This window comes from Panthera onca, chromosome B1 (assembly GCF_046562875.1).
Source record: "Panthera onca isolate mPanOnc1 chromosome B1, mPanOnc1 haplotype 2, whole genome shotgun sequence".
Classification (NCBI taxonomy): domain Eukaryota; kingdom Metazoa; phylum Chordata; class Mammalia; order Carnivora; family Felidae; genus Panthera; species Panthera onca.
Window position 1 is genome coordinate 146456420 of NC_138342.1, and position 20484 is coordinate 146476903.

The 20484-nt window shown below is 40.5% G+C and overlaps 1 protein-coding gene and 1 long non-coding RNA gene across 9 annotated transcripts in view; one reads left to right on the forward strand and one right to left on the reverse strand.

The window, feature by feature from the left end:
- Positions 1-15601, forward strand: part of LOC132691931 (uncharacterized) — a 148758-nt gene extending 133157 nt beyond the window's left edge. For 2 of the 3 annotated variants that reach the window (XR_013555101.2, XR_013555103.2), the window contains one exon: positions 15422-15601. This is a non-coding gene — a long non-coding RNA (uncharacterized LOC132691931). The remainder of the gene's footprint in view (positions 1-15421) is intronic. The other variant, XR_013555102.2, reaches the window with a different exon arrangement.
- Positions 1-20484, reverse strand: part of MFAP3L (microfibril associated protein 3 like) — a 56749-nt gene that overhangs the window by 4737 nt on the left and 31528 nt on the right. For 5 of the 6 annotated variants that reach the window (XM_078445612.2, XM_060653796.3, XM_078445613.2 and 2 more), the window contains one exon: positions 14835-15667. In XM_078445612.2, the coding sequence (XP_078301738.1) occupies positions 14835-15667 (833 nt within the window). Of the gene's footprint in view, positions 1-8119; positions 8249-14834; positions 15668-20484 lie in introns of those variants that run through there. The other variant, XM_060653797.3, reaches the window with a different exon arrangement.

The window sequence follows — 20484 nt, forward strand, 5'->3', positions numbered from 1 at the left end:
GTGACAGGGGATAGATAGATTTTCATGGTGGCATTTATCAGTCCCACTACTGCAAGATCACATGTGTGTTGTATTGTGATGTGGTTCTGGCATTATAAGACCTATCCTTTTGATTATCTATGGTTACTGTTTCTGAAAATGACCAGAATGGCTCAGATCCCTGTTGGCACTGTTTTGTCTTCCTTGCTTGCCTCTGGTCGCCAATAGGGTGCTGGGTTGTATGTACATGTGTGTGTGTACACATGAACACAGGTGCAGGTATGATGGGGAAGTGGGGTACACAGGTACATAAGCAGTTTATCACATAGGGAAGCGGTTCAGGGCCTAATAACTCAAGGCCCCTTAGACAAGTTTGCTGAGTGTCCCAGAGAACAAGGATGAACAATGATGATAATGTTCTGAAGCTGGTAACAATGTTCATGGTGTGGGTCAGTGGAGGGTAGGCTCAAGAAGGAGAGAATGAGAATCAGTTTGTAAGGTCCAGGGATGAGGACACTAAGGAGGAAGTCAGGCCGGTGGAGATAAATGAAGCCTAATCAAATAGGAAGTTTGGAAAGAGAGGTGGAATTAAGGAAATATGCAGGCTTATCTTTCAAAGGCCTTTGTAAAATATGGAGGAAAAGTTAACTCATAGCAATGAAAGCAATTAATGTTTGGACATTTTTGTGTCTTAGTGGATACACACGGTGACCAAGAATGGGTGGAGGGGCCAGAGATAATTAAGGCGTAAATATGAGTAAATGCTAGTATCTCTCGGATATTCAGTAGTTGCCTGTGTAAATTTGAGCACCACACGGCCTGTGAAGCAGCTGGCTAACTTCAAATAGGAGGAAAACAAAAGTGTGCATTGCCCACTGGGGCTGAGGCCAGAGCTGGGTAACTGGTCCAACTTGCCACGTAAGAAGACCGAGATGAAGGGGCATGCAAAGCTAAGGGGGGATTGGGTTTCTCTGAGGAAAGAGGAGGTAGGGGAAGAAGTGGTGACTGAGAAGATGAAGCAGCAGCAAGCTGCAGGAGGCCTCTATCTCCCCATGAATGGTGTGAGTGAACGGTGGCCCTTCACAAGCATAGGCACTGGCTGTGTAAGGAGAAATGCGCACGAGCAGCAGCAGAATGTGCAGGCTCACTATTTTGCAGTCAGTATATGTATAAGCTGGTGCGGTGTGCCGATTATGTTTATAACCTCCGCCCTCTCAATCTTGAAATAATTCCCTCACTTAATGAGTCCCATTTTCCTGCTTCTACAATGAGGCCAATGTGCGGTGTCACCCTGTTTGTGCCTTGAGAGCAAATCAGGGAAGATAAGGACCTGATCATGTAGGAAAGGAAAATTGAAACTCAGCAGCTGTTTGGGGTTACATTTCCATCAGAGCTAGTCTGCCTTGGTGAAGATTTACTGAGGGGGTAGCGCAAGCTCCAGGAACTGGATTCTCTAATCCTATCTTTCACTAGAGTTTTGGTTTGTTTCTTTTGAGGTGAAAGAAACCTAGAACAAAACCAATGCGATCTGAACGGTTAATGTATTAACCTATAACAGGGATGCATTGACTGTCCCCACCAATATCTTCACTGCAGAAAAGGCATGGTTTTATTCTGTTCCATCTTTCAGTGACTGTCAAGTTCTTGTGGAGAACATGACATGTAACGACATAGAAGTAATTTCAATGTCACAATTCATTTCTCTTGAACTCACTGCAGATTTTAATTGTGGAAAATGGTCTCACCACGACACCAGTCGAGTGGACAAAAGACTTTTAAATAACGCTTTTAAATATGAGGTTAAAGCGTGAGAGAGAAGAAAATGGGAAGACATTTAAAGTTATATTCTATTCATGAGAAAAGAAATCTACCCAGAAAAACCATCCTGAGAACAGGGGAGTCTGTACAAGTAGGTTTTAGGTTCATAGAGATTCTTCAAAATGCACTTTTTGCCCTTCATGAGGCCCTATAAATGAAGATAGTTATTCCAATCCCAATAAATCCTAATTAGCTAGAAGACATATTAGTTTTTACTTAATTCACGTTTACTAAACATCAGTAATCCTTAAGGTTCTATAGGAAGCACTGTGGCAATATGGGTGCGAGTCCTGTTTGTATAGAATTCACAGTCTAGTAGCTAAAGAATTTAGTATAGTCTTGGGAAAATTACTTCACTTTTTTTGTTTTTTAGAACATGGTATCATCTATTAGGCTAACCTGCCTGTAAGATGGAGGAAGAGTATGTATTGTTATGGAGGGGAAACCAAAGAAAAGTCATAAGGGTTTACCCTGCTTTATCTAACTATTTTAATAATAATATAAAAAGAAAAGACAGGAAATGTTACATCCCACTGTTTTTTAAGGACTAGAAACAATTTTGTTAAGACTGTGAAATACAGCATGTGCAGAGAAAAAGAGCAAAACTTACAACAGAATAAAATTGAGCATTATAGTCAGAGTATGGCATGTAGATTTTGTATTTAATCCTGAGGTTTGAGTGGAAAATACAGAATAGTAATGTTACTGCTATGGCAATTGTAAAGAACATTTTTGAACTTTGATTGAAATAAAGCATCCTAATTAATACATCATGCTCAAAATAAACAAGTATTTGAAAGATGCTTTAATGTTGCTACTCAACTGAAAGCCTGCCCTCCACTACCACTGGGAATAATTTTTTAGAAATGATTTAATAAGTTGATTTTTAAAATAGGACGCTGCTGGGATACCTGGGTGGCTCAGTTGGTTAAATGTCCAAGTTCAGCTCAGGTCATGATCTCAGATCATGATCTCACGGTTTGTGGGTTTGAGCCCCACATCAGGCTCCGTGCTGACAGCTCAGAGCCTGGAGCCTCCTCAGATTCTGTGTCTTCCTCTCTCTCTGCCCCTCCCTAGCTCATGTTCTGTTTCTCAAAAATAAGTAAACATTAAAAAATTTTTCTTTTAAAACAGGAAACTGATGATTAGCTTAGAACTCAATGCTTTAAGCACTGAGGTTCATGTCATTGAGGAGACAACAAGGATTAAAACCGAAGGGATTTTTTTTTTTTGACTAGAAATTAGATGAATATAATTTTCTATGATTTTAATGACTGATTTGTGTAAGCTAATGCATACACTATTTTCCATATTTTAAAAATTCACTGATGATCTGGGCATGGCTAATCTTGGGTAACAGTGTGAAATAAATTCTTTCTTTTTTTTTTTTTTTTTTAGTTTTCTCATATTTCCCTTATGCAACTCCTCTTATGCTTCTAAGATGTCAGCATGCAGCTTTTTGGCTTCTCTGGCCCTCCATCCAGGGAGGATGCCCTTCTGGAAGTCTCCTTGGAGACAACATCATTCTTTTCTTCTACCCTTTCAACACTCCTTGCCCCTTCGGTGCTCAGATTTCATCTGGTTGTTGGGTAGAGTCATAGGATTAAACCAATTCCTACTCTGTATTCACGATGCCTGACAGAGGCTAAAGGTGATTACTAGGGTCTAGGGTATTTGTGTAATAAGAGAAAAATGGTACTCTGAAGGAATGAATTTTTCATGATGCCATTTCAGCGGCTTTGAGTGAGGACCTTTCAAGACTCAAGTGACCCTGCTCCGGAGTCTGTCTCCTGCACATTCCCTTGAGTTGGGTGGGCAGAGGATCTTCTCCCTCAACAGTATGGCCCATGGTCTTAATCTCAATATTTGAGATGTCACTGGCATTATTAGGGTTTTACTATGGCCCTTGATGCTTAATATAACATCAGAATCAATATTATGGCCTAGGTGCTTGGCATTTAAATTCTAAGTCCTGTCCTGTCCAAGAGGGAAGGATACAAGGCTGACAAGATTGCCAGTATCACAGAGGTTGTTTGAATCTTTACTCTTGATTTTCCTTCTACCTCCCTTAGTTTGGGGATTTCTTGGGAGGTGGTGAGTACCAGACATTTTAGATACTGGAGGGACTACTTTTTCTTCCCTTGAGACTTGTTTTAAAGTTTATTTATTTATTTTGAGAGAGAGACAGCACAAACAGGGAAGGCGCAGAGAGAGAGGGAAAGAGAGAGAAGCCCAAGCAGGCTCTGTGCTGCCAACACAGAGCCCATCGTGGGGCTCAATCCCCTGAAACGGTGAGATCATGACCTGAATCAAAACCAAGAGTCAGATGCTCAACTGAGCCACCCAGGCACCGCTTCCCTTGAGATTTTAAGGACATGGAAAAACCATGCCCTTGTTCTATGTTCAGTGTCTTTTGGTTGCAAGAATAGTTTAGGGTGCCAGTGGGATGTTCAAGAGCTCCCCCACAAAGATACTGTGACCTATTGGTACTTCAGATCCTGTACTTCTCAAGTGTTTTCTAGAATTTCAAATATATGGCTGTGCTCTTCCTTCATGTTTCAGAAGCCATCTCTCTGTCTTCATTGTGTCCTTTCAAGAGGGACAGGAAACCAGATAGGAAGTAACTGACAGATTTGAACATAGTTCTATGGAAAAAACACACTTATTAGAATTAGTTCCAGACACGTTTCAGTTATCTAACTGAGTTTACGGATTAAAAAAAAAATGTGTTCTGAGGCGGGACAGGAGCAGATGTGGTTGTAAGAAAGCAACGTGAGTGATCCTCGTGGTAACGGCATTGCTCTGTATCTTGGCTGTGGTGGTAGATACACAAAATACATACATGCAAATGAGTACATGTAAACCTGGGGAAATCTGATGAAGATCAATGTTGCTACCCTTATTGTGACAGTGTGCTATACAGTTTTGTGAAATGTGACCATTGAGGGGAACTGGGTAAAGGGTACCTGGGATCTCTTTGTATTGTTTCATACAACTGTAAGTGAATCTACAATTTTATATCAAAATAAAGTCTAAGTAAAATGTGTTCCATGTTCTAGACTCAGAGTATTTTGAAAGATAAAATCCATACATGCAACATAAAAGCACACACACATGTTCACAAAGAATAGTCAAGGTTCAGTCGCCCCCACGCCCCCACTCAGTGGATACAGACAGTTTTGCTACCAATTGGAGACAATTTTGTGTTTAGGCAAAGGACTGAATCTAAATTTGATGTCATAAGGCATAGCCATTCTCTTTAGATCTCATATAAAGAGGACAAGTGTGACTATATTATGATTTTCCTATCCTGGTGAATGTAAATGTTTAATAAAGAAGGAAAATAATCTGAAGGTTCATAATTCTATATTTGCATTGATTGAAGTGTTGAAAAAAATCTTATAAGGAAAATGTTTAAAAAGGCAGTCCAAATCCATATGTAAGGACTTGGAAGAAACAAGTTGCATGTTTTAGGTATTCTTACATTGTTTTACACTATTCATCCTTTCCTGGTCCACTTGGGCTGCTGTGACAAAAATACCATAGACTGGGTGGCTTAAACAACAAAGATTTAGTTCTTTTTTTTTTAATTTATTTTTTATTTTTTAAATTTCTATTGAGAACAGAGAGAGGCTGGAGAAGGAGTAGAGTGAGGGAGACAGAGGATCTGAAGCAGGATCTGCATTGACAGCAGAGACCCTGATGTGGGGCTTGAACTCACGAACCCTGAGATCATAACCTGAGCCACCCAGTCACCCCTAAAGATTTAGTTCTTAATGTTCTGGGGGCTGGAAGTCCAAGATTAAGGGAGGGGAAGATCAGTGTCTGGTGGGAGTCTGCATTCTGGTTCTTAGACAGCTGTCCTCTTGCTGTGTCCTTACATGGCAGAAGGGATGAGGGAGTTCTGTGGAGCTTTTTTTTTTTTTTTTTTTTTTTTGAGAGCACAAGTGGGGACGGGGCAGAGAGAGAGGGACAGATGATCTGAAGTGGGCTCTGTGCTGACACCAGCAAGCCTGATGGTGGGGCTTGAACTCACAAACCGTGAGATCATGACCCGAGCCAAAGTCAGACGCTCAAATGACTAAGCCGCCCAGGTGCTCCTATGGGGTCTTTTTTATAAGGGCACCAATGCCATTCATAAGAGTGTCATGCTTCATGACCTAATCCCCTACCAAAGGCCCCACCTCCAAAAACCATCACATTGGGGATTAGGATTTCAACATAGGAATTTTGGATGGACACAAATATTCAGTCTATTGGAAGCATAGCATATTGTTTTATTCTTGTGTTATAAACAGAATGTCTTCCACTTTTTTGCTTCAGATTAAGAAAAGCACTTATAGATCATCCAGCTTTCTGCTTTTTTAATCACACTATAAATCTCTCATTGACTCCAAATGATTGGGAGTAAACTGTCTGATTAATAAAGTAGTCTCATTATCCAGAGTTAGTGAGCTTGTATGAAACATAGCAATTTCCAATTTCAAAGGACTCACAGACAGTAAAGTGTATTTAACTCAGTCATCTACAACTCATTGTGGAATGAATAGTTAACATGATACAAGAATAATACATATATATTTTTAATTTGGGGTTAAACTTTTTTTTTTTTCAAGATCTGGCAGGGTTTCAGAAGTATCATCAATCACAGTAATTATTGTGATGACCAAAAAATTAGGAACATTATAATCTGCACGTTAAAAGAATTAATGATCACAGATGCTCCACATCAGCTGTCATTTTTCATATTTCCTACAAATAGAATGTATTTAAATCCTCTGCAATTTTTGAAGGTGTTAACACTTTCAAATCTCTTCTTCAGATGAAGACATTTCTATAAATACGATGCCAAGTCATAATTTGTGTAATGTTTCAGTTTTAAAATAATTTCCAACATAACCGGCATTGAAATTTACTTCTTTTATGTTAAACTGATAAGTGTCTACTTCATGGTAGATGCTTTTTTTCATGGACTCTTATTTGTTCTGAAATACAGCATTTTACTTCAAGCATAGTAACTTCGTCCTCTGGCAGAAGAGCTGAGGTAATGCTAACAGGGAGGAGCGTGGGAAACATCACCCAACAATAGGGACCCTCTGTAGAGCTAGGACAGAGAGTCCTACCTCTTTGTCCGGACACACTTGTCATTTTTGCCTTTGGTGTAAAAACCTTGATGGTTAGAATTAGGAATCTTCTTGGGGCACGTGGGTGGCTCAGTTGGTTAAGTGTTCAACTCTTGGTTTCGGCTCAGGTCATGATCTCACAGTTCCATGGGTTCGAGACTGGCATCAGGCTCTGTGCTGTTAGCAACAAGCTGTTAGCTTGGGATTCTCTCTCTCTTTTCTCTCTCTCTGCCCCTCCCCCACTCTCGCGGTCTCTGTGTCTCTCAAATAAACTTAAAAATAAATAAATAAAATCCTAGTTAAAAAAAAAAAAAGGACTTTTCTTAAAGCTTTGGGGAATTTTGTTCACCTTGCCATATGCCTAGGTGGAAGAAGCGTGTGACATCAGTAGACATAATAATCAATCAGACCTAAAACCAGAGGTGCCAATCGCTTCAGGGGTCTCTATTAACACATCAGCTTCATAGGAATCATGGAGAACTTCAGGAAGTAGATGTTATAGAGCATCTGCATTGAACAAAAAGTCCTCTAATTTTGCTAGAGTGATTTTTTTTTTTTTTGCATAATTTACTGGGACTCCTATTCCATAATGAATCCTAAAACATGAATAATTGTCAGAAAACCCACCCCACTGGTAGAGATTTGTTTTTTGAAAATAACGTATATATACACTTCTTTCAGTTCTAATAGTCTTTCAAAAGTATACTAATATAATGAGGCAATTCATCTGCTGGTTGATTTGCTTTTTTCTCGCTGCCGAACCACCCTTTATTTAGTGAGCTGTAGCCTTAGGACATCTCAGGGGCTGGGAAGGCTAGCACCTGATTCACCTGAAATCTGCCTCAAACACCCCCCCACTGGCAGAAACCATTCACTCAAAAGGGTATGTGCCACATGGCATGTTAATTAGCCATATCAGGAGCATCCCGCATTTTTGCAATCCTTTTATATGAATACATTTACAATTTTAGTTTTGTGTTGACACTAAAAAGACAATTTTATTGTGGCAGGACTAACTCACACTTTTGGCTTCAGGGAGCTCAAGGACCAGTGTGGTAGCACTTTTAAAATTCTTGCCTCAGTGCTTAAGACCCAGCCACAATGGAATATGCTGCTACATGAGGAACGAGTTCCCCGTTTGTCAGAGATTTTCAAGCAGAGCTGAACTACTACATGTAGGCACATTGTAGAAGATACGTAAATTAGATAACTTCACATTGATTTTCCAACTCTGTGACTGTAGGCTTCTTTGAAAATCATGCAGATTAATATTAATCCGTATACAGCTCTTTTGATTAAGGCCCATGCAGAACATGGCATTCCAAAACCTGCAAAAAAAAAATTTAGCAACTATTTGTTCTGGGTCTGAAAATAGGCGTCAGTCAAAATTACCTGGTTAGCATGAAACTTTCCTATTTTCTCTTTCATAATGATATGATTGTTAATTTTTCCATTAATGCCAGCATAATACTCAGTCTGGTTTTTTGTTTTGCTTGGGAGAACCTGTGGATGTTAAGTTACATGTATAATTTATTGGAAAACTCAGTTATTTTGTCTCTTTAGTCTGCAGTAAATTAGTTTCTGCCCTTTTTGTCTTGCTTTCCTATCTGGTAGTCCCATCTGGTTTTGCTTACGTGTCCCATATCTCATCTGAGAGGGATTCAGTTTTTGAAGCTGATTGTCAAAGGGACCTACTTAGCATTTTTTGAATTTGGCCTGGATTTGGTATTGTCTACGCAGATCTATTACTTATACCTTCTGTGGAATGTTCTGGGTATGTGAGTTTCCTGGTTTTTTTTGGATTCTCCAGAGTATGCTTTATATTACATGTTAAAAATCATTTCCTGAAACAGATAAAAATACATTGCTATAAAGTTTGTTAGGATGGAGTTAAGGTTTCTGAATTTGGATAAAGTTTGTAGTTAAAAAAAAATTATTTGCGGGGCACCTGGGTGGTTCAGTCGGTTAAGCGTCAGACTTCAGCTCAGGTCACGATCTCGCGGTCTGTGAGTTGGAGCCCCGCGTCGGGCTCTGGGCTGATGGCTCAGAGCCTGGAGCCTGCTTCCGATTCTGTGTCTCCCTCTCTCTCTGCCCCTCCCCCGTTCATGCTCTGTCTCTCTCTGTCTCAAGAATGAATAGACGTTAAAAAAAAAAAAATTATTTGATTTTTCCTTTTCTCCCAAGATATGTCATGGATGCAAAAGTTAGGGAAAAGAATTGGTTGGGAATGCAAGCTGGTGCAGCCACTCTGGAAAACAGTATGGACAGTTCTTCAAAAAACTAAAAATAGAACTACCCTATGACCCAGCAATTGCACTACTAGGCATTTATCCAAGGGATAGAGGTGTGCTGTTTCTTAGGGACACATGTACCCCCATGTTTATAGCAGCACTATCAACAGTAGCCAAAGTATGGAAAGAGCCCAAATGTCCATCAATGGATGAATGTATATAGAAGATGTGGTGTATATATATAATAGAGTATTACTCAGCAATCAAAAAGAATGAAACCTTGCAATTTGCAACTACGTGGATGGAACTGGAGGGTATTATGCTAAGTGAAATTAGAGAAAGATAAAAATCATATGACTTGACTCATATGAGGACTTTAAGAGACAAAACAGATGAACCTAAGGGAAGGGAAACAAAAATAATATAAAAACAGGGAGGGGGACAAAAACAGAAGAGACTCATAAATATGGAGAACAAACTGAGGGTTACTAGAGGGGTTGTGGGAGGGGGGATGGGCTAAATGGGTAAGGGGCACTAAGGAATCTACTCCTGAAATCATTATTGCGCTATATGCTAATTTGGATGTAAATTAAAAAAAATAAAACAAGTTAAAATAAAAAGAAAGAAAAAAAAAAGAGTGAGTGACGGATTTCCTATCATTGGAAAGAATAAATCACATGCCACCATCACATGCCCTTCAGGTGGGACATGACACAAAATCCACACTCCTGCGCAAACCCTTTATTAAAGCAATGATCAAAACACAGGATGGAGCACATGGTGTTTTGTTTTGCTACTATAACATCAACTTAAATGTCATCTGTTTATATCTTTAAATTATTTTTAAAAAGTGAACATTTATAGTTCACAAATCCACCAGTTGGACATTTCTGCCCAAAGTTTTTCATCTTATTTTCCAATTTTAACAAAGGACATCCAGAACTAGAGATATAGCAAGCCAAACATAAGTGCAAGCAAACATCTTCTTTGACCCTAACTCACTGTAAGCAGCTCTATGGTGTCTGACAGATACATTTGAAGGCTTTTATTACTGGTTAAATAAAATCAATTTATGCCAGAATATTCTTAGAACTATTTGTTTTCTATTTTTACATTCTCTGAGAGCTTCAGTTTTGATTGTGGTATTCTAAATATTAGTCCCTTTCAAAATGATATCTCTAAACTATCTCAAAGATCATTACCACCCTCATACGATATTTTCTTGTATAACAGACACGCACTCAGTCCTTTGGAAAACATATTAAACAATTGTTTTGATATCCAATCCCCCACCATTGATTTGTTTAATCCAGACCTGATTAATCACCGTAGAAACCCTAAAAAAGTCATTAGGAAAATGAATTTTGTTATCTACTGAGGGATTTTTAAATGAATAGGTGAATGTAAAAATGGTTAGTGTCTTGAAGATGTCAGGTGCTCAAAAGATGTGTGTGAACATACAATGAGATCTGGTAGGTTTAAAGAGTACCAGTAAATTAGCTTAAAAAGCAAGAGTAGAAACAGGGATTATAATCTTAACGGAATGCCAAAAGGATCTGTGAAATAGGTACAGAACAGTAGCTGAACTGTGCCGAATATAAAATACAGTATCTGAAAGATAAGTTAAATGCTCCATTTTCTTACCAAATGAAACACTGACAGGAAATCCCCTGTTAACAGAACCTCAGGGGCTGCCATTTAAGAGTTAGCACTGATAACAACACTGGATTTCAATCTACGAATAAAAGGTGGCTGATTTGCCTCTCCCAAACTGTTTCTCCAATGGCTGGGATGGGTGTTTTTGCAGGTAAGCAGATCTGTGTTGGCTGCACTACACTGAGAGAGTGCTTGTTCAAAACATGCAAACATTCTTTGTGCCTTACATTTACTTCGTGTGCTAAAGAGCTGAGCAGACCCTAGATCACCAATAAATAACAATCGAAGCATTAGACTTAAAACATGTCAGCAGTCCACTAAATAATTTACATAGCCAGAGTTCAATTCAGTCTTTTCATCAAATTGCTTTCTTATCTCACATTTGCCCTTCAAAGGCAAGCTTGAACAACACAGACTTCTACAGTTAAAAATGAAACAAACAATAAAAAAGATAAAGATAGGAAGGAGATTCCAGAATCCATTGTGTGGGATGTCAAGACCTTTTAGCCTTAGTTTTGAAAAAAGGAATGCTCATAAACATCTGAGACAACTCATTCTGGATGTAATGGCACAATAATGCTTGGGATGGGTGAGAACATTCAGCTATTTTTAGAGCAATTTCTATACGTTATACATCACATTTGGTTCCTAGAGATTTTAGTCAAGTATTAGTATTTCTTTTTGCTGAGTATGATATACAAAAAGATGAGAACAGTAGATGTGCCCTAAAGATATGAAAATATAATATATAAAACAAAACCATTATAAATTACATAGATTTTCAGTATAAAATTGTGTTTTTTTCCATTTAGAATAAATACCATCCAAGTTTACAGATCATCTAAGTGAATTAAATATGCACACGTATCTGAATCATTTTCAGAATTTCAAGGAAAGAAGTTGCTAGAGATATGACTCAGAAACCAGAGACTGATGTTGAGAATGACTACATAAGACCCAAAGGACGTGGCTTGGGATTTAGCGTTAAGCTTTTAAAACTGCCCCAAACAGCCTGACGCTCATGCGTGCACACAAGGACACACACATACAGCCATACGTCTATGAATTTCTATGAAGCTGAGCAGTTTATCTTTGAAAAATCAGCTGAAAGTCACAAGGTCTTCTACATTTTATATTCTAGAAGGAGAGAGCCTTTCTCATTTCACGAAGAAGATGTAGGATGGATAGGAAGAGTGTAGAATTTCTGGAAGGAGAAATCTCCATTGTAAACCAACCTCCTTTTAGGTTGGCTATGATTCTATCAAGAGCTTTTTGATGCCCTAATAGGGGAAAAGTTTGGAAAAATCTATATAATAATAATAATCATCATCATCATCTCCCCAGTCTTAAGAAGCTAAGACCAATCTGGAACATTCTTTGGTCATAAATTCCTGCTCCTGCTTCATTAAAAATCTGCTGATTTTAAAGTTTTTATTTCTTATCAATGTCTAGATAGAACTGATGCCTTTCCATGTGGAAATCTGCACATGGGTTTGGGTGGAATAACTGAACACAATGCAAAAAAGTTGACACAATATCACAAAATGAGCTTAAATTTCAGTTGTTGTTTTGGGCATATAGATCCGTAGTAAGAATTTGCTGACCTCCATAGCAAGTGGAAAATGTTTATATTCTTAGAGTTGGAGATAAAGGTGTTCTGCAACCCAAATACATAAAATCCTAATCCAGAGAGCCCACATAGGAGTCATGCTTTCTCTTGACTGCTGTACTACTAGTTGCTTTATGTGACCCCCCTTCCCCCCGCCAAGACCCTTCTAACTAGATGCCAGCAGTTCATTCCTGGACAAGTTTGTCTAACCAAACTCCATGTCTTGTTAGATTGCCTTCCACACTGGTTGTCTATGAATAAAGAAGCCCGTCAGGCTACCCCTAAAGCCAAACCCACTGCCCTCAGCTGCACAGCCAAATACATTTGTTGTAAAATTTTGGACAGCAAAAAGCATCCAATCTCCTGTACCCATTTTGGCTCCCAATGTTGTTTGTCTCTTGCAGCAGGGACCTATCTTGAGAGATTACAAACTCTGTAAAACAATACATGTCTGAGCTAGAAGGGACCTTGTGACTCATCAAGCACAACCCCCATATTCTTCAGATGGAAAAGATTAAGCCCCAGAGAAGGGAAGGGAGTTGTTCGAGATCACTTACTAGATAGTGACAGAGTGAGGACTAAACATCTGGGTCTGCTCCCTCAGTACCAACGTGGCCCGTGTAACCTTCAGCAATACGACCCCATCACTTGATGTGGCCATGACCCCTACAACAACTTTAAGGTTACTCCCCCTGCTTCTAAGTGACAATGAAATACCACTCATTCTCACTATGGTTAAATTTAAACTATAGAAGTGGTCCTGATGATGTTTTGGGAGAGAAGATCCACAGCTTGCTTAAAATGCTATGATTATTTAAAACTGATCCTCCTTGAGTAAGTAAGGCAGCATAAAAAATGTTAGCTGAACCCAGACATGAAAGTGAAAATCCGTTAACTGGAAAGAGAGCAAGCAAGATGATATTGAGGTGGTTCTGTGAGAGAGTGAGACCATTTAAATGGTGCTCAGAGCCTATCTAGTCTGCCCCCTCTGACAGATAAGGAAGCTGAGACCCATACCTGCCCAAAGCCAGGCAGCTAGTTATTGGCACAGTCAGGTAAGGTGTTGACCTTTGCATAGACTGACTTTTTCTCCTTTCCATAACATCATTCAGCCTCACATATTACTGGTTTCTTGTGAGACTAAAAAATAATTCAATAATTTGGCGTGAAATTTGATGACACAGTTCCCTAGGTCATTACTCCAACCTTTCCCTCTCCCCTTCAAGACCAACAAGTTAGCTACGTGGTTCACAAAGCGGACCTGGTTACACAACTTCACAGATCTTTATTTTGCTGCCCTGAATTAAGTGTTTGAGTCACTCGATGGCATATGGCCCTCCAAGCCCTTCTGGGAAGTCAATATTCTACAACCTACAGGGATTCATCATATGCTGCTGTCTTCAGAAGCAATACATTTTCCAGATAATCAGTTTTTGTTTGTAAGATGATGTTACTTACACAGAGGACAGGTTTCATGGGTAATACAGGTATATTCGACCTTTTATAATTTCCCTCCACCAAAAGGCTCTCAGAATCGGACAGGTAAACACATTTGTTTTTGGCTAATAAAGTGCTATTCCTGGGCAAAATTTTTCTCAGTTTCACAATAGCAGCTTCGTTGGAAACAAAAAAAGTGATGTATGAACATAGGCCTGGGTAGTGACAAAAACAATGAGCCTAGTAACTACTCGGGAACATTACAGGTGACTTGTAGGTATCAGCCCTGGCACCAGTGACTGATACCAAGCCTCTGAGGTAAGTATTCTAGGGGGAAAATAAGGACAAAGTGGCAAAGGGGACCAAACCGGAAAGAGCAATTAGTATTAATGTAACAACAGCTACTCCATTATAAAGGAACAGTGAAAGGAATAAAACAGAAGAAAGTGCAACAAACCCATGTACGTGCATTTGCTATTGTAGCAGACCTATAATTTTTTTTAAAGGAAAAGCAATGCGGTGTGCATTGGACAGGGCTCTTGAACTCAGAATATCTTATAGTAATATTCTCTTTGACAAAAGGGCATCACCCATTAAGGTTATTTGGCAGAGAAGAGCCTCTAAAATTCGTATCGCATGGACAGACACCTTCCATCCAGTATTACCAATTCTGCACCCTGATGTTTCTCACATCCTTTACTGTGGGGGAAATTCCAGTCATGTCATAAACTGCACTCAGGTGTTTCCCCTTTTAAAATGGCGTCACTCCTACCTAAGGGATGAGAGTCTCCTGGTAAGGCTTAGCGGCGAGTGCGTACTACATCTGCACTACAAGGAGCAGCCCCTGATTTTCTTGATATGCATAGCTTTTCATGGTTGATATTAGACATGGCTTTCATAAATAATGCAGGTGTTTCTGTCCTGTGCCACTGCTGGCTCTGAAGTTTCCAGGTGAGCTGGTGGCAGGACTCTATCTAATACCTCGATAGGCGTTGATTCTTCAGACGTTAGCTCTGTGGATGTTACATCTGTGGAAGGCTCTGCAGTTTCCGGGGAACGGTCGGCTGACGGTTCTGTCTCCTCTTCATCTTTGACCTCAAATTGCACGCCGTCTTGGTCATCCACGTGATCTTTTTTGGACTGTGGGTGCACAGACACCTTGATGGCAATTTGCTGAGGCTGCTCGTGCAGCGATGAGGCGTCTGAGTCAGCAGTGGGGGAGTCACTTCTCTTCAGGGAGTTTGGGATTGTGTAAACCTCATCCCTGTCTGAGGCCTCCTGGCCTTCTGGAGTGTGCCGCACAAAATTCTGCCCCTGCTCCTCAAGCCCGACCACCTCCATGATTTCCTCCATGATGGTCCTGCAGTTCATAATGAGGGGAGGCAGAGGCACACTCCTGGCAAGCTCTTCGATATAGCGTGCAAACTCCATGGTTTTGAACTGGGTGACTTTGGCAAGCTCTAGAGTTTTGGCTGAGGTGATGATGGGGATCCGCTTGGCAATCTCAAATGCCTTTTGCAGCTTCTCTGCGCCTTCTGTCCTAAAGAACTCATTGATGGCTTTCTCAGTCTTCTTCAGGTGACTGCTCATCATGCACAGGCGGGTGATATTGAGGACCATGACAACGGTGAAGGCCACAAGGCAGACGACCATGTAGTAGACGCCCATGTCTCCAGAGGTAAAGATGACTCTCAGGGTCACCGTGTTGTTCACAGTGCCATGGATGTTAGAAGCAACACATGTGTATTTACCTCGGTCTGAAAAAGACACCTTGGTGATGTTCAGGAGGCCGCTGTCATGCATCTGCCATTTTCCTGTGGGAAGGAAGGGGGGAAAATTCAACCGAGGACACACAGGTCATATTAAAGTGTCTACAAACTCTCACATTACTAAAAACATCTGCTGCCACTGCTACCACTGCTACTGATACCGACAGTGAACAATTACTACGTGCCAGCCAGTGACACAGCGACGTGCGTTAATGCTTTTCATCTCACAACGACTCTGTGAGGTTGGTACTCATACCGGCTCCATTTCACAGGATGAAGAAACTAAGGCACGGTTAGATTAGCCCACCTTCCCAAGGTCACCAGTTTGGAAGAAGTGGGAGAGCAGATGAACTCAGGGTCGAAAGGCTATACTTTTAACCCCCAAGCCATGCTACGTAATTCTACAGCCTCGTGAAAAGTAGGAAAAATAAACAATCTGGAAAATACTGCGCTCTTATTAAAGAATTCCTTAAACATAGCATCTGGTTTTCTAACCTGCCCACGAGCATGACGCTATTGAATATATATGTTCATTGAGGGAGTTTAATGCTTCTAAGAATATAAAGTATTTTAGGATCAACATAAAGTCTGGAGTAAGCCAATTAAATTATAATTGTTTACCTGGGTTTCTCATATTTGAGGTTGAAGTTATCCTTGTATGACCTCAGTTAATTCAAGCATAACATGTCATTAATTTTGAGAATTTATGATGAATTGTTTATAGTACTTAAAAGTTACAAGCTAACAATGTGAACATTCAGAGGCTGGGTATGAATTAATACCAATTTAATGTTTTAGCCTTGCAAATAAATTATAGACCCATCAAGTTGAAAATAAGCCTCACATAATGGAGAATGCATGTTGATAAGTGCAGTTCGATTTCCTTCTCTGGCCTGGAAAGGAGCTAGTGTTGCCCCAGGGATGAAGTTCTGAATCAGGGGAAACTCTTTCATTGGGATTCATTCTTTGTCTGCCTCTGTACCCACAGGTCATTAGAGGTTTGGCTTCTAGGTCCTGGGTCTGAGGCTTTCTGAAAGCCTACCTATACCGTCTTATAGAGATGGAAGGGTCCAGGACAGTTCTCTTGGGAGCTCTGAGGAGCAGACAGGGAGATATTTCTCCATAAAAGCACTCCGGCTCCACAAGCCAACTAGAGGAGCCTCTCCTGAGAGATGGAGCAGTTCAACATGTAGTTTTCCTTTTAAGTACCTATTATCGAATTGTATTTTCACTTGTTTCTTCTCCTTCTGGCAGTGACTTCTAATTCTATTTAAAAATCTGATATTTCCCAAAAGCAACAAGCAACTTGTTCCCCTCCTCCCCCCCTTTTAAACTTGCAAACACGTAAGTGACTACAGTCTCAGGGCACTATGGACTGAAGCAAGAGAGGGCCTTCTTCATTCCAGCATCTTCTACTCCTAGGAACATCCTTAAGGAAGCTAGGGTGGAGCAGTGAGGTGCCTTCTGGGGACCTGCGGCCCCTCCTACCTGCTAGGCACGCTGGATCTGGCAGGATGCCTCTTGTAGGTGCTGTCCTATTACTCTTTCTGAAAGAACATCTGTGAAGAGTGGTTCCTAGTGTCCCCGAGTAACCCTTTTCTAACAATTCGGCCAGTTTCTTTTCCCCAAGAGTAGAAAACACTGGTTTGGAAAATCTAGTGAATTTTTGGTTTCTTGTGAATGTGTGTCAACCGACAAACCTAAGCACCCAGTCTGTGAAATCTTCTCTCATTTAGATTGGGCAGGCCTTCCACTCCCTTCATTCCCCGAACGTGGATTTTGATACTTCGGCTGCAGGTTTGTCCAAATGTAGAAATAATCTGGGGCAAGGGAATCAATGTATTATCAATTTATATTTTTAACATGTGCATGTTTCATAAAGGTGGACTACAGCGGGCATAGGCAAACTCGAGTTGACTGGAAGCTTATTACGGATATGGAAGGTATTTGGTTCCAGAAAATTACAGACTATACTTGTAGGAGTTTCTCAAATTTACCTTCTTTCTTTTGTTGGAAAATATAACAGGAACTAGGATGGAAGAAGGTGAGGTGAGGTTATTTATATGGGGAGTGGTAAGGGTCAAATTGTTCAACTCCTAACCTCCCATGGCCGTTCCTTTTATGGAGGAATTACCTCCAAAGTAGTCTGAACCTGGGAGTAGCAGAAGAGCAGAAAAGACCACTAAACTAAGAAGGCAGGTATCTGATGGTATTATGAACAGCTTCTCTTCACACCTAAATAATAATTTTAGTGATCACTGTATTCTGTTATGGGTCACAAAGCAAGTCTTTGGTAGCCAACAGACACACACGTATGCGCACGCACGCACACACACACACACACCCCTTCCAAAGACTATAACGTCACAGGAGCTAAGGTTATCACCGCAAAGGTGATGTAAGTCTGTATCACTTCTTTTTTAAAGGCTGATACTAAGACTCTACATATTTCCTCTCAGTCTCAGCTTGACCGCTGGTTAGTGAAAAATAAAGATTTCTGTGTGTTCTACTACCAGATGCAGCCCTGAAAACAACGAAGATGGCATAGATTGCACTTTGTGGTCCTCCCACATCAGCTCTGCACCCAGGCTCACGAAGAATTTCCATATAGAACCCATCCAGCTGGGATCATCTTGAGAACGTTTTCTGTCTTGCATGTTACCATTCGCCTCAGTCTACAAATATCTTGCCCTGAGACTCATTCTGGAAGGGTCCTGGCCTTAGCTTTAACTTTACTTAAGAAAACAAGAACACCCACAATGACTGTCATAGGAAACCATCAGTGCTCTTCATGAAGTGCGTATACAGTGCAATTCTCGTGTATTTTAGATGGTAACTGGGCATGTCAAAGTTGTGCTGAATTTTCACTAAGCCGCATCACTTTAGCACAGATAAAAACCTAAAATGTCGGCAGCTGATGCCGAGTCAGATCTACATGCAACGATTCTGGAGGAAATAAAGAGGCGGATGTTAAACCGTGACTTTCTGAATATATTACCAAAGATTACATGTAAAATATTTCCCTAATGCCCTTGACAGTTACTCACTAATATATGCCCTGTGCCTTGCTCAGATTGTAACCCTTCGAAAGCCCTTCCTCCACTCCCGTCATCCACTCTGGTCCTGTAAGGTGACCCTCACCTGAAGGCTTCACCCTAAAATACCGACACATGCAGTAGGAGAAGGGCTGCTAGAGTTTGCCCAGGAATCTGTCACAGTCTCCCCGAGAAACTCCAGGCACAAGAATCGCACATGAAAACCTCCCACGTGGGAGCAGAAGTAGTGTGGTGACAGTCTCTCCTTTGCAAAGAGAAAAGCTAACAGATGTTATTTCTTAGCCGTACTGCAGTGTGTATTTTATGCTGCGCGCGTGCACACACACACACACACACACACACACACATAAAAGCTGACATTTTTAGAAGGGCAGTGATCTTTTTTTAATCTTGTTCAAGCGTTTAGTCAACAAACATTATTGAGTAAATTGCATTTGCAGCAGGTTCCACGCTCGACTGTACGAATACAAAGATGAGTTAGACAGGATCCCCGACTGAGAAAACCATCCGGCCCAAGGAGGGACACAGACGGCAACAAAGGACCGTGGCTCACTTGGCAAAGTGCCGGCCCAGGGCAGTGGGGTGGGAGCACCAGCTTCTTGGAGAGGCTTGGGGAACCGGGCCAGGATGAGGGCAGGCTGGGTGGTGCAGGTGGCATAGGAGCAATAGAGGGAACCCAGGCTGTGCTGCTGCAGCTGACAAACTACGTCCAAAACCAAGAAGGGCTAGGGTGGGGACAGGGCCGGAGAGGAATGCAGGGCCAGAATGTTCAAGAGCTTTGTATTTATCCTGTGGGAGAACAGGAACCCCTCACCCTACAGGACTTCCCCCTGACAAACAGGCCTTATTTCATTTCTTACAGCTGCCATAGGACCTTCCCACAGGTTTCCTCTCTGCCTGGAAAGCTCTCCTCCCTCCTGCCTCCAAGCCTTACCTCACCCCTTCTTAGCCCAGTTCAGACACCACCTCGCTGTCACCTCGCTACCTGAGAAACTTCTCTGACCCCTGACTAAACCAGTGAAGAAAATCAGAAAGTCCAGAAGCAGATGCCGGTAAGCATGGGAATTTTAAAAATAAGGAAGATATTTTAAATCAGCAGGGAAAGGATATTGGGATAATTGACCATTCATTTAAAAGAAAAATGAAAATGAAGTTATGTTCCTATTTGATGTGATACATAAAAATAAATTCCAAGTATTCTGAAGATCTAAATGTAAATTAAAAGTATAAAATTAGGGTGCCTGGATAGCTCACTTGGTTAAGTGTCAGACTCTTGATATTGGCTCAGGTCATGATCTCACAGTTCCTGCTTGGGATTCTCTCTCTCTGCCCCTCCCCTGCTTACATGCTCTCTCTCTCTCTCAAAATAAATAAACATTAAAAAATATTTTTAAAAAGCATAAAGTTAATAGAGGATATAAAAACATTTTTACAAACTAGGGATACGAAGGCTTTTTAGGCATTTCAAGAAACTATAAAGGAAAACAATAATAGATTAGATTTCTCCACAATTAAAATTTTTACACTATAAAATACGTCATACTAAGTAAAAGTAAAAGCAAATGACAGAGTGGGAGAAAATTATGAATATTTGACAGACAAATGCTTACTAGGTATAAAACATAAAAAAAAAAAACTCCTATAAATCAAGACAAATAACTCAAAAGAAAAAAATGGGGAAAGGATACGAATGGATAAATCACAGAAAAAAGAAATATGAATAGTGTCTAACTATAAAAAACATAACTTTTTTAAGAGTTTATTTTTGAGAGAGAGAGAGAGACAGCGTGAGCAGGGGAGGAGTAG